The 14948-nt window shown below is 29.5% G+C and overlaps 2 protein-coding genes across 3 annotated transcripts; one reads left to right on the forward strand and one right to left on the reverse strand.

Moving 5' to 3' along the window:
- Positions 1 to 868: 868 nt before the first annotated feature.
- On the forward strand, positions 869 to 3920 carry LOC112797938 (uncharacterized). Its single transcript, XM_025841054.2, has 8 exons — positions 869 to 1102; positions 1821 to 1985; positions 2105 to 2224; positions 2346 to 2389; positions 2619 to 2744; positions 2960 to 3044; positions 3477 to 3533; positions 3646 to 3920. Exons 2-8 carry the CDS (start codon positions 1842 to 1844, stop codon positions 3721 to 3723), a joined length of 654 nt encoding a protein of 217 aa, XP_025696839.1. The 5' UTR covers positions 869 to 1102; positions 1821 to 1841; the 3' UTR covers positions 3724 to 3920.
- A 976-nt stretch (positions 3921 to 4896) lies between these two features.
- On the reverse strand, positions 4897 to 9183 carry LOC112797939 (E3 ubiquitin-protein ligase At3g02290). 2 transcript variants are annotated; one of them, XM_025841056.3, is made up of 6 exons: positions 8857 to 9183; positions 7746 to 8142; positions 6980 to 7409; positions 6434 to 6543; positions 6285 to 6351; positions 4897 to 5163 (listed from the first exon to the last, which is right to left on the reverse strand). In XM_025841056.3, exons 2-6 carry the CDS (start codon positions 7863 to 7865, stop codon positions 5150 to 5152), a joined length of 741 nt encoding a protein of 246 aa, XP_025696841.1. In that variant the 5' UTR covers positions 7866 to 8142; positions 8857 to 9183; the 3' UTR covers positions 4897 to 5149. The 2 variants fall into 2 exon arrangements, with proteins under 2 accessions (XP_025696841.1, XP_025696842.1); XM_025841057.3 differs by lacking the exon at positions 6285 to 6351.
- Between the last annotated feature and the right edge of the window lie 5765 nt (positions 9184 to 14948).

Raw genomic sequence — 14948 nt, forward strand, 5'->3', positions numbered from 1 at the left:
TTTATTATAAAATTATTTATTTGTATATATTTAAAAAATAATGATAATTTTTTGTTTACCATATTTGAAAAGAAAATAGAAGAGAATAATCTAAAAAAATGTTGTTATTAACAAAAATAATATGTTAAAATCTTAAAATATAATTTGAATGACTTTTTTTATTAAAAAATAACTTGAATATATTAATAAATTATAAATTATATATAATATAAATAAGGTTATTAAAATAATTTTACTCTGATATAATTTTCTTTTTTTTAATTTTTTTTATCCAAATAAAAAAAATTCTTTTTTTATTTATTTTCTCTTCATTCAAACAACAACAAAAAAATCAATTTTTCTTTTTATTTTCTTTCCTCTCATTTTCCTTCCTCTTATTTTTCTTCTTCTTATTTTCTATCCTACATCCAAACAATGCCTTAAGATTCTTTGACTCTGCTAAGATTCTTCCAAATTAGTGGTTAATTAATCAAAACAAGGGTATAATTTATCTTAATTAATAGTAGATATTTGGATTATTTTATGTTATTATTAACAATAAAAATATTATATCTATAAAAAAATTAATTATCAAATTAATTTATATATATTTATTATTTAACTTATTTTTAATATATATTTTATTATTTTTAATCGATAATTAATTTTTAATATGCAATTATCTTGATTTACTTGACAAAAAGAAAAACTTTTAAGTCACAACTCACAATTCAATAATTTTTCATCATCCAATGACTAAAAAAAACTTCAAGTTCTACAAATGTCATTTATTTTTTAAAATAGTCAATTGTCAACACATACTATTTTTATCAGCTAAATAATTTTTGGTTGAGATATTTGTGTGGTGGTAGGTGAAGAAGTCAACCTCAAACGACGACTTTACAGCACCTTCGGAAAAGTCATGAATAAAAAGGACAACATAAAATGCACGTTAACATAAAATAAGAATTCACGTTAATATATTTAACTGTCATAAAAATCAAGCTGAAGCAAAATTTCAAATACAATTCCAATATCTCTCTGAATCCTGGCAAAAGTTTTAAACTTTGGAGCTGCTTCTCCTTCTCTAAGCTTTAGAACACTCCTACTCCTACCCTTCAAGGTATTCTTTCATTTATTTCAAGTGGGTTTTTCATTTTGATCATTTGCATCATAATTCTGTGATGTTTAAGCCCAAAGGTCCTTCCTTTTTTTTTTTTTTCGGTATTGAATCGTGTTTTGTTGTTTGTGAATCATTCGAATCATGAAATTCGTTTGGGGCACTTCTTGGTGATATTCGCCGGAATAAAAAGAGTACATAGCAAGCAAATATTATCATTTTTTATTGACATTTGGCCAGCAATAATTTACACTCATTTACAGGAATTTTGCACACAAACAATATATAATTTATACTTATTTTTGCCAAAGTTTACACACATAAATCATTTTTCAGAGTTTGAACACATGAATTGGTAAAATTTATTTTGTTAAAGACAATTTAGTATTTATGATAGTTAAATGATGGTCAAAAGTACTAAAAATTACTTGCCCCAAGAGTTTTTCGAATAGAAATTCAGGGTTAGATAAATCAGAGTGTGGTTTTAACTCTATGGAAGTCAAAATTTGATTTTGATGTAGCTTAGCTGCTTTTTATACTATATACTTGATTATATGCAAATTAGTGATTTATTTAACAAAATAGTTGGGGAATTCTATTGTAAGATCCAAACTGTTCAAAGGGGCTATGGATGAAGTAGTAGAAAAGTTCTTTGAATACCTAACTTATCATCCTTAGATTATGATGTGGTCACATTCTAATCCCCAAAAACTTACTGCAGAACTGCAGATACAGTAGGATCATGGCTGCAGCACATAGCAGCAATGCTGAAAAGAAGATTGTGAGAGTTGACATTAGCTCTGATACTGTATGCCCATGGTGCTTTGTTGGCAAGAAGAATCTAGACAAAGCCATAGCCGCATCTAACGAGAAATACAACTTTGAGGTATAAGACTCTACCTCTGCATGCGTGCGCGCGAGCGTATCTGGTGCATGCTTGTATCAAGGGAATGTCTTTGGGTTGTCTTTGTTAGTTTATTGTTCACACTTTTACTGGATGTGCAGCTAAGATGGCATCCCTTTCAACTTGATTCTAATGCCCCTAAAGAAGGCATTGACAAGAAGGAGTATTACATAAGAAAGTTCGGATCACGATCTGAACAGATGGCGGCACGGATGTCAGAGGTTTTTACTTTGTTAATCACCCTTTGAACCACATTTCTTATAATTGTTCAAATTGTTTATAATTCATCTGATCATAAAGTTTTTGATAAAAAACCATTGTGCCAATTTCGGTATTTGGCAGGTCTTCAGGAATGTTGGTCTAGAATATAGCATGTCTGGACTCACGTAAGATTAAGATACAATGCATCAATGGATAAAATACAAGAGCTGACTCTTTCTCTTTCGCCATTAGCATTAGATAAGATGCGAGAATCAAATCAAACGGGTCTCACCCCTCATTCAATGGTGAAGGGGATTGAGTCAGCTCAAAGTACAAAGAAGAATAAGCATATCTAACATTCTTAATTCATCAGTGAGGTTTAAGAACTAATAACATTGTCATAACTTTTCACAGGGGAAACACTATGGACAGCCACAGGCTTATATATTTTGCAGGACAACAGGGTCTTGACAAGCAACATGCTCTTGTGGAAGAACTTTGCCTTGGCTATTTCACTCAAGGAAAATACATTGGTGACCAGTAAGTGTATTTTTGTTGTGAGATCAATTAAGTCACAGAAGTTAATGTTGGGTAGTATGTGTTTATGTGTTGATCTATTTTGTTACAAGCTCAATTCACATAAGCTAATGGAACTTTGTCTATATAGCTTAAGCCATTGTAGACTCCTTAAGAACTAGTACTGCTTCAAAGGGTTGTCCATCAGTATGAATACCCTTAACACTATATGGATGCAGGAACTTTCTTCTGGAATGTGCTGCAAAGGTTGGTGTAGAAGGTGCAGAAGACTTTCTTAGGAACCCCAACAATGGATTGAAGGAGGTAACCTTTCTATAATCAAACTCACTCATGCTTGATTTAGATTCAGGGTATTGCCAAAATATATTCCATTTATGATACTTCGGTTATTAGGTGTTCGAGGTTCTAACTTCCAAATGCTTAATGTGCCTTGTTTTTGTTAAAACATTAAAAAACTTAAGGCCTTGTTCCAGTTTTCATTTTCATTGTATTATGTTTTTAGGATTTTATGAAAAAGAAAAAAATAGTGAAAACCATGAATACGATACTATTATGTTTTTTGTTTCCATTTTTTTCCTTCGCAAGTTCCTAAAATAGGACACAGAAACCAAACACACCCTTAAGTCTTGCAACTGTGTTAGATTGCACATTCTTGTAGTTTTCATGAACGACTTTGCAAATTATACAAGATTTCGTGGCAACTGATCTTGCTTTCTATTCCATGTCTCTACATAGGTTGAGGATGAACTCAGAACATACTCATGTAACATTGGAGGAGTTCCATATTATGTGGTGAGTGTATAGAAATCCAAGTCAGTTTGTTAAGATTACAAAGGGTCATCACTCATCATTCTCATCATCGCCACTTTCGAGCAAATTGACTCATTTGAATCATATTTTGCAGATTAATGGGAATCACAAGCTGAGTGGTGCTCAACCCCCTGAGGTCTTTCTGAGAGCTTTTGAAGTTGCTACAAGTTAAACTTCTCAGTTATGAACTTTCCCATTTTGTCATACACAACCTTGTTCTTGCAAATAATACGTTGGTCTGTAACATGCGATCTATACTCTACTGTACCAAATATGAAAACATTCCATCTTATCTCTTCTCCATTGTAAATCATTCCTTACAAGTTACAACTATTAATAACAAAGTGAATGATCATGTCTTTGCTGGTATGTAATTGAATGCACACTATACTTGTGAGTTGTGTCCTACACCAAAAGTTGTCACATGTTTGGTTTTATTGCTTAAATTTTACATTCACTTTTCAGTCAAGAAGTTTCCCTTGCAGCATTTTGATGATGCAGTACTTTTTTTACTACAAAAAGGTGTCATTTAAACTCGTCTTCTTTTAAATGACAGGGTTTTTTACCATCTGAATTAAACACTTATAAGCTAATGGTTATTGACATTTTTAAGTTATGATTGAATTCATTCAATTTACAACTAATGATGTTCTGAGTTCTTAACCTTAAAATAAAAAGGTACAGTTAATAAGAAATACTGAAGTTTTCGTTCAATTTACAAGAAACAAAGGATATTTTTAAGTAAGGCACTTCATTAACGTTACATTGTCCTTGGCTAGAGTTGTTTCCCACTTTGTCTTTGCATAATATGTATCTAACTTGGGTGCACATGTTTTCATCTTTGCTTATATTGCATGTATAACAACTATACAAGTATTTAAAGAAGATGATTATTGCTCCTTTGGTTTGTAATTTGGAAGGCACAAAAGTACAATCGTAATTGAAAAGTAAGCTATTAATTCGTTGTTTAAGAAAATATTTGAATTGAAACTACTGGCAACTGAAGTTTGTTTATTTGAAATTTCTCTCTCTTTTTTGGGGGGACAGGATTTGAAATTTCTATTAAGAAAGCATTAGCTTACATGATCATGAACTTTTGCTTTCAAATTTGTTTTAATTGATCCAAACCAAGTAGCAGTTGTTACTAGTTTAATATACTCATTTCACCAAAGGTAAAAAATGGGTAGAAGTTTTAAGGATAAACTTCATGTATAGCCATCAAACTTATCCATGAAATTTGCAGAGTTCATTTTATCTGCAAAATGCATCATTGGTCAAATGTAAAATTGTAAGAGCACTAGGATCAAAGAAAAAGAGAAGAAAAAAAAATTCTTGAAAAGAAAAATTGTTGAAACCATGAGAAAGTTTCCATCTAAAATTGCCTTATCCTTTTTCCTCATAATAAGTTTTGGCAATAGAAACATGGATGATATTGAACTCAATAATGGTTAAGCAAACTCGTATATATACTTATGTACATGACAAGGCTTAATCTGAAGTATTCACAATGTCTATAATTTGTATTTGTATCTTTGCTTTCCTTTGTTGCTGGCTTCATCTACGACACAAAACTTTTAACTCAAGATTACGTCGTTTCATCAAATACCATCACCTACACATGTCAACAGAAACAAATAAAAAGTAAAACAGACAACTATCATAATTCAATGAACTCCAATTTCAACTGTAAAATAAATATGATTAAACTGCAAGATAGCATTTATTGTGGTATAGTTTTAAATGATTGTGTGTAAATTGCAAGAAATTATTAGCACCAAGCTGCTCAAAAGCACAAGCATGCAATATCACACATAAAACACAATGTAAATGCAAACTGAGTGGAAGTCAAGTCAGAGAGAGCTTACAGGCACTCAGTTCTGAATGCTTCAACCTACCTCGAATTTCAACTCTCACAAACCACTCCAACAGAATAATACTTTTAATAATAATAAATGTTTAGCAAATCTAAAAATTGAAAAAATTGAAGCAATTTCCATTGAGGAAAAGATTACAAGATCTAGAGGATAAGGCCATTATAGGCCAATGAGAGGCCATACTAAAAAGGGTTGATCACATGGAGGATAGTATAAACAGAGGTACAGGAAGAACAAACAAATTCAAGTAGAATGAAGACCTTGGTCAAAATGGACTTTCTGGAATTTTGGATATTGATAGAACACAATGACATTACTTGGTTCATGTAATTAATCCAATCTAAACAAGAAATACCTTCTGTTGTAGTAGTTATTATTTATCAATCCTGGTGAAAATAAATTTTTACCACAAATGTTTGACAGTGTACAAGTATAGCTATGGACTTATTATTAACAGCCAAACTGAGTTTCACTTTCACTCTTTGCCTGAAAAAAAGTGAACTGTAAGGCACTGGAACCTACTAACTTTAATTTATTATTTATATACTCTAGTTTTTATACCTTATTGTATATTGTACATGCATGGCACAGATACCAACTACCGACCTAGTATTCTCAACAAGAAAGCTTCGTAGTTCATAGCCAGACGTTTGCTATGCTACCATGCCAATCACTTATATGAATCCAAGCTTTGCGCTTGTGCAGATCTCAAACTGAAATCTTCAAACCAAGTGATGACATGACATGACAGCACACCAAGCCATCGGGACTAGTAGATTGGACATGTTTCCCAATGTGTAACGAATTGGCTGGTTCATATCACTTCACAGCGCAATACAGTTTAAGTAAAGAAACAAACCAGAGACTGGTTTCCAGTTAAGCAGACTGGTTAAGTCCCACTCTCGTCCCTCTGATTTTGATGTGGTCTACACACCAACTGCTGATGAGCTAATATCCATTTCAATAATAAAAAAAAAAAATTAGTTAAGCGCTAACTGAAACTATTACCTTCCCACAAACTGGACAGGTGTCACTTCTCTCCATCCACTCATAAATGCAACCAAGATGAAAATGATGAGAGCATTTTGTCACTATCTTCGGATTCTCTTCAGTATATTCTGCAACATAAAGAAGATTTCAGAGATATAAGAATCTATAGAAGGTCATAGCCTCTTAATAAGGTGTTTCCGGGCATTAACAACCTTTTGTCTATAGATTAGAATTTTTATAAGCACTACAAATAATCATAATTCAGAATTTAAAATTTGGTCTCCTAGGTTCCTGTGCTAAACTTATATTCTGATTTATAAGCCAAAGTTGCATTATATGCAAATTTCTTAGTTTCTATTTTTGAGATAAACTCATTAAAGGGCACTGAAAAAGAAAAATGAGGGAAATAATATAAGATGCAATCTCTAGACATCATCTACTAGAAGTATGCCAAATAAATAAATACTTCCACACTTCTTGGTATGAGTCAAGGCACATGCCAAATAAGTCTCATCATCACGAGATCTTCCAGTTAAGATATGATTATAAGTTTCAAACATATACCTTCAAGACAAGTTGGACAGCAATCCTCCTCTTCTGAGGACGAATAGACAAGTCCAACTCCAGTGGTAGGTTTTGCTGATGACAGCCTTATTAAAGACTTAGAATGGTATTCTTTGGATCCATCTTCACTGGCAATTTCATGCCACTTGTTGCTTGAAGTTAAAGATTGTTGGTCATCCTCATCTAGATCACCTCTTAGAGGTTCTGCCTCATCATTCACATGACTTGAACCCTTATCACGTCGTGAAACTAGTCTATCATGCTGAGAGCGGAAATGCCTTGGGTCTGCATCATAAGGCATTGGCCTTGGAGGAGAGCGGTACATGTCAGATAGAGAATTATCAAGTGATGCTGTGGAAGTCATAGATGCTGCCCCCTGTATAGATGAAGGAATTGCCTGCATTTCCCCTCTATGGAATATTGATGCATACTGAAATTTGAGGTAGATAGGAAAAATGTTATAGCATATTATGGAGTACAGGTCTCATCAATTTCAAAGATAAATTATCCTGAAAAATGGATTTAGTTCTAAATATTCTTCATATCTCACTTGTGCATATTAATATGAATGTCAACCAATAAAATCAATTTACCGCAAAGCAACTTAATACATTATTTCAAGAGTGGTGCTACTAAAAACTAGAACAGTAAAGAGGAAAACTTAAGCAATCTCTCCCAAGTTTAGGTATAACTTTGACTAACATTAAGAGGAAGCAGTAGAGACAATGCAAATGTACAAAAGAGGAGATTTGATTCTGAGACATACCGCATTCAAAAAGTTCTGTAAGACGGAACTGAGGCACCCACAGTTCCTATATACAGGACTATTTGGATTCATATAATCTTCAAAATCATTAACACTCAAACAACAACAAACAGAACCCATTATTCCAGTCTCAATAGTCAATATCTTTCTCTCTTTTAACTTGAAATTTCCTCCAAATTATCAATTGAAACAAGGTCACCAAACACTGATGCTGCTACATGCACCCCTTGAGGAAAGGAACCTCCAACAGCAACAGCTATGAATTCACAAATAAATACACAAAGGAGAGAGGATTCTAAGCTCGCAGAAGTCCAAATGCCTCCGCAAACCAGTACCCTCCCTCTTCTGTTAAGACAATCTACAATATGGATAAGCAAACTCTTCTTCTCTTGATCACCTGTAGAATAAACCAAAAAATTGCATAAAAATCACTGGAACAGAAAGGAAATAAAGGGAATGCTGTAGTATAAGTTGTCATTCATGCAATTTGACCAATCAAAATAACCGAGATTATGAGCAATGCAGCTAATCCACATGCTCCAAATCCAAAGCAGCAATAAACTAAATTCAATGGTGCAAAACAGCATAAAAAAAGTCATGTTCCCTTTGATAAAATAAAACTGGAAGAAAGAAAAATTACATACAATGAGCACTTAAAAGAAAAACTCTAATTTTGTATATAATGTTCCTTCAAACAATGGAAAAAAATTCTGTTCTTTACTTCAGTGTTAAGCTATGCTATAACATCAACCAACAAAAATTAACGATCATAGCTTTCCTTTCAGCTGGAAAATCATAATCATAACAGATTAACATAATATAATACAACCAAAACAAGCACACCATGACTTTTTTTTAATCCTTAATTAGAATCATAAAAAATAATAAGAAAACAAATAAAATAGCACGCAATTCATCCATGCAAAATCCTCAATTTTCTACCAAACAGGAAAAGAGAAAAAATATATATTCAACCCGGAAAAAAATAAACACCGGAAATTGATGAGAAAACGGAATATCCAGAGCGAAATCTGGGTGATCAAGGGGAGTATACGAAGTTGGTGAGGGAGGAAAAGGACAAACATGGAATTTTTGAAGGGAGAAAAAGTACCTCAGAGAAAAAAAAGAGAATTTTTTGAATGATGATGATGAATTGATGATGATGTTGCTGTTGTTGTTTGGAGAAGACAATGAGAGAAAGAGAGAAGGTGGAATTTAGAGAGAGAGAGAGAGAGAGAGAGAGAGAGAGATGTTTAGTTTTGGTAATTCTAAAAAGGGAGTATTAGATTTAATTTAACGAACTAATTAACCTATTTTATGATTTCGATTTTTTATTTATCTTTATATGAGTATGATTATATGAATGAATTTCGCCAAATCCTAGTAGAAAATAGAAATCAACTAAAATCTCGCTATAACTAACTGAAAAGAAAAATTCTCTTAAAAAAATGCTAAAATCATGTTTATGTTATCCGTATTATAATAACTTATCCAATTTTCAAATCAAACAAAAATATGTGAATCTTTTTGAGATTCTTTTTTATTTTTATATTTTAAATTACTTTCTTTTTATTAAAAAGATATCAAGTACTACTACCTTAAAAATAGTTATACCAATTTATAAGAATTTAAAAAGCTCTCATTGTTTTGAAAATATTATTGTTATATTTTGTTAAACACTGATTGGATAATTTACTAGAAATTATAGAGAACAATAATATATTTTATATTTTATTTTCTTAAGATATTCTCATTCTCATTTTAATAATTCTAATTCGATATTTGAAATTATATTTGTGTCTTAAATTGATCTCGAAAAATTTAATTTATTAAATTTGATCTCTTAATTATTTTTAATTTTATTTGTCGTTATAAAATTATTAACCACATAATATAATCCGACGACTGTTATATTAGACTTTTTAACTATTATTTGATGTGACAATAAATTTGTTTTTATTTATTTTCTTCTTACGAAATTTTTAAATTTTAATTTAAGTATTAACTCAATTAATTATCTATTAATATCTTTATTTAAAAACAAAAAAATGTTTTGTATTTTTTATTAAATATATACAAAATAAAATAAATGATTATAGAAATCTAATCTAATAATTTAATTGAATAATTTCAAATAATTAAATTATTATGGATTTAAATAGACTTTTAATTTCTATAAGATACTAATCTTTTGTTTGGTTTTAATTTTTGGTTCGTACAAGATATTTTATATAAATAAAAGATTTATTTTAAGTCATTATAATATGACATATTTATTTATTAAGAACCAAAATTCAGTCAACAAAAGAATATTTAAAAACCAAAATTTACTCGCGTCGGTGCTTATGTGGATGGTGACGGTGTAGGATCGGAATGTGTATCCTATTATATAAAACTTACTCTATTAATATTTGATAATATTATTAAGTGTATATTAAAATTAATTATTAATATATTAATATATATATTAAAAATAAGTTAAATTATATATATTTATATATAATTATTTTTAATAATTAATTTTAATATATAAATAATATTTTTAATTCATTTTATGCACAAAACAATAAACACAATTTATGGCCCTGCAGGCCTCTTTATGTTTTTTCGCTATTTGTCATATGCATAGGGATAACAAAGACGATATTATTTTACCAATATTGGAAAGATATTAATCAAATTACTTAATCAATCATTACTTTAAAAAAATTAATTTTCATATATTAATTGTATAAGAGTATTTTAAATATTTAAATTGTATATTATTGTCCATGTGCTTTGTAACTACACAATTGCCAAGAATCTTTGAATAAAATTGGAATTAGTAATTTTTTTTTCATTCTTTTGGAGTTTATAAATCTTAGATTGGATTCATCTTAACTTATACGAAACTATTCGATTTTTTATGAAGTTCCGTAACATTTTTTTTATGAAGTTACATGACTTCGTGTAAATATCTATATAAATTGAATTGGTTAAATTTGATTTATATATTATAGTACTAAATTAAATCAACATAATTTGAATTAGTAAAAAATAATATAAATCAAAATTATTTGTCTGTTGTTTTGATTTATCAAAAAATGATATTTAAAATACAATACATACTAAATCGAATTAAATTTATTCGATTTATTATATATGCTATATTAATAGTAAATTAAATCTAGTTGATTGAATGTACTATTAAATATCACAGTGAATCAAATCAGCATGATTCAATTTATTATTTTTAATAAATTATTAATTTTTATTATTTTTGAGTTAATTGTTTATTTACTTTAAAATATAAATATTAATAAGAAAATACGTTCATTTGGATTCAAATAAAATATAAAAAAAAATCAAAACTAATAAGAATATAAATCTAATTTTTGTGTTTTAATTCAAATTTCAAAAAAGAAATAAGTATTGTTTTAGTCCAAACGTTGAGAGTTAGAATTGAAACTGTTCTCAACATAATTTTTTATTTATAATTATCTTTAACGTTTTTTATAAACTTATAAATTTAAAATGGAATATTAAAACGATTTCTAAAAATTCATTAAAAATTATCCTTTATGCATTAGCTTCTAGAAAATTATTATCAGAACTTTTGATGTTGAAAAAGTTAATATAAAATATAACTTTCTAATGTAGCATAAAAGTTAAAGCTTAAATTTTATCAAAGTCAGAAATAATAGATACTTATACATTATAAAAAGACCAACTATATTTATATAAAAATAATTAAAAATTAATATCTAATTAAAAAATATAAAAATAAATAATAAAAAATTAATATTTAATTTTAAAAATATAAAAATAAATAATCATTAAATATTTAAAATTTATCATAAAATATCATTTTAAAAGAAGTCACCATCGTATTATTTAGACTTTTTTGTATAAAATATTGCTGTCTTTGTATAAGATGAATACTTGCATCTCTATTCATATGGAAATTACTAATTAGTTATAACTATCAGATAGATGGGGAATGGGTCCCCGCAAAAAATGAGAATGGGAAGCAATATTTTCCACAGCGAGAATGGAGAGCAGGGAAGCATCCTCCGTCCGCGCCCCGTTGACATCCCTAATTGTATATACATAAAAATTACTCACAATACTATTTATATCAAGAGATATTCTCCTCATCCAAACAATTTTGGCATCCAAGTTCATCCAAACAATTTTAGGTAATGCGCTCTTCCCACTTTCTTCTTTTCTCTTCTTCTCTTCTTTTTCTCACGCTCGTTTGCGCACGAGGCGTCTTCTTCTTCGCCTTTTTCTTTGCGTTCCTCCTCCTCCTCATTTTCCTCCTACTTTTTTGCGTTCCTTCTTCTTATGTTTTTTCCTTATCGTCATTCTTTTGTTGTTGTTGCAGATGTATTTTTTTTGTCCTTTTCTCTTTTTGTCTTTTTCTCCTTTTCTCGCCGGTGAAGAAGCAGTAGAAGGTGAGGAGGAAGAGTTTTAAATTGTGCAGAACAGAAATGAACCGAACATGTTATTATGGCAATTGTATAGTACTAAATGAATGGAATTATCCATTATATAAATTCAAATTCAAACTAATGAATCGAAACACGTACTCATTGTGAAATAATTTTATAGTATTGAATGAACGAAACATAATCCATTATATAAAATCAAATTCAAACAGCTTTCTGCATAATGAACCAAAACACGTACTCATGGTAAAACAATTGTATAGTACCGAATGAACGAAACATAATCCATTATATAAAATTAAATTCAAACAGCTTTCAGTAAAGTGAACCGAAACACGTACTCATGGTGAAACAATTGAATAATACTTAATGAACGAAACATAATTCATTATATAAAATCAAATTTAAAACACCTCCGTCTATAATTTAGATATTATTAATTCAATTCAATTCAGATTCAGAGCACATGTCTCCATTCAATTCAATTCAATTGAGCAATTGCATTCTATTCAAAAAACAAAAAGAAGAAGATGACGTATGTTTGTCGCGAAAAAAAAAGGATACCTAATGCTGTGTTTGTTTTTAGAGACAGGACAGAAGATGACACTGAAACAGAGACAATAGGACGGAAACACTAAAAATTATCTTTTGTGTATTGTGGTTGGATACGATTGACAAGCAGTATTATGTTTGGATACACATGGACAAGACTAAAATATTATATGAAATGACTAAAATAGCCATGTGATTTCAAATTTTCTACATCAATACAAATTAATTTAATAAAAAATGAGAATACGTAGGAATACAGACGGAACTTGAAAAAAATATTTGAAAAAGGCAAAAAGTTTTAATAAAAAAATATATTAGTATTTATATTAAAATAAAATTTATAAATATAATTATTTTACTTTAAAATTTATTATTAATATGTAGGAATACATATGGTTAAAATTAACAAAAAAAATAAATTTGAGTTTGATTAATAAAATTTTTTGTTTAAGTTAATAAGCCAAATTAATTTTAAATAAAAAATTAATTTAAAAAAACCCATTTTTACATGAAAAACAATTAGTTTTGCATATAAAAATTTATTTTATTTAAAAACTGATTTTTTTTATAAAAAAATAATTTTTTTTAAATTATATAAAATCAATTATAATTTATAAATTATCTTTTAGCATTTTAAAAGATCAATTTTACTTTTAATAATATTTATCTTTCAAAAATTTTAAGATTAATTATTTTTGTTATTATTTTTATTGCAAATCAAATAATATAATATAAGGTTAAAATGGTATTGAAGTAAAACAATAAAAAGAAAAGAATTATCTACCCCAATAAAAAATTCTACAGAAAGAAGAGAGTACCTGAAAAAGAAAGAGATAGAAAAAGAACAGAAAGAAAAAAGTATCTCTAAACAACGCAATAAGAAAAATATAAGAAGGGGTAATAGTGAAAAAAAAGAAAAACAAAAATAAAATTGTCCGTGTCCACTCTTCCAAATTCCGTGTCTATCATTGTCCTTCGTGAAAGAGTGGACACAAAAGTATAAAAAACTGTCTCGAAAACAATATGTCCACTGTATGTCTCTCTCTGCTGTAGAACCTATGCACAATTACTCAAGAGGGAGGTGAATTGAGTATTGCAACAACAATGAATCTTTTTGCGAAAGTTAAAGACAATATACAAAAGTGTTATTGTACTAGTATTTTTCCAAGAGCTTAATTCAATTACTAAGCATTTATAAGGAGCTTTTACTTTCCAATAGACACCAACACAAATAAATTGATCAAGCTTTTCACCAATCGGACTTAAGCTACTCCTTAAGTACTTACGAAGCTACTTTTCGATCACAATTTATTTGCTCAAAGGTAAAAGATAATAATATTGAAGAGATGAGTTTGGAGAGATGCAAACGCTATTTAGAGTGGTTCGGCACAATCCTTGTCCTACGTCCACTTTCTTTCTCAATCGCAATTGAGAAGTTCCACTATTGCCAAGCTTCAAGGTGCTCGCGCAAAACCTTTTACAATCCGAGTTCTTAGTTTCTAACACCTCACGGTATATGATCACCACTCGTATACTAACCCACTCCACTTAGAGATACCTTCTCTAAGATTTGCCTTGAGTACTTAGTATACCTCTTTGGTATCCTCACCGACTATAGTGTTTATAACTCTTGACTCAACCTTGGAGATCACACTCCAATTTACAAGGTGTACAAGAAAACAATTCTCAAAGAATTGTTGAGATGAAATGAGTACTCTCTAGAAGAGTGTATGATTACAAGTTTAGCACTATTGAACCAATTGATATTGCTCTCTCAAATTGTGTATTATAACACCTTAGAATGAAAGAATATGAACAAGATAGTTTGCAAAAATTCAAGTCTGAAATAGGCTTCAATCCATCTATTTATAGACTCCCCAAACCTTAGAAACGTTGGGGAGTTAATGGGATGGAGCCTTTTTGTCAAAACTAGCCGTTTTTTATGTTTTTGAATCATTTGCATCGATGCATAACACTTTGCATCGATGCAAATGTGTTTTTGAAGCTGAAATTTGAATTTTCAGCTAGGTTGCATCGATGCAAACATCTTTGCATCGATGCAACAAGTCGTTGCATGCTTTGCATCGATGCAAGATGAGTGTGCATCGATGCAAACCTTAAAGAATGGCTTAAAATCACTTCAAAATACTTAAGATTGATCTCAAACTTGTTGGAGTCAATTCCTATGCTTTTGTACCTTTGAAAACAAGTTTTAAACCAT

This window comes from Arachis hypogaea, chromosome 4 (assembly GCF_003086295.3).
Source record: "Arachis hypogaea cultivar Tifrunner chromosome 4, arahy.Tifrunner.gnm2.J5K5, whole genome shotgun sequence".
NCBI classification, from domain to species: Eukaryota; Viridiplantae; Streptophyta; class Magnoliopsida; order Fabales; family Fabaceae; genus Arachis; species Arachis hypogaea.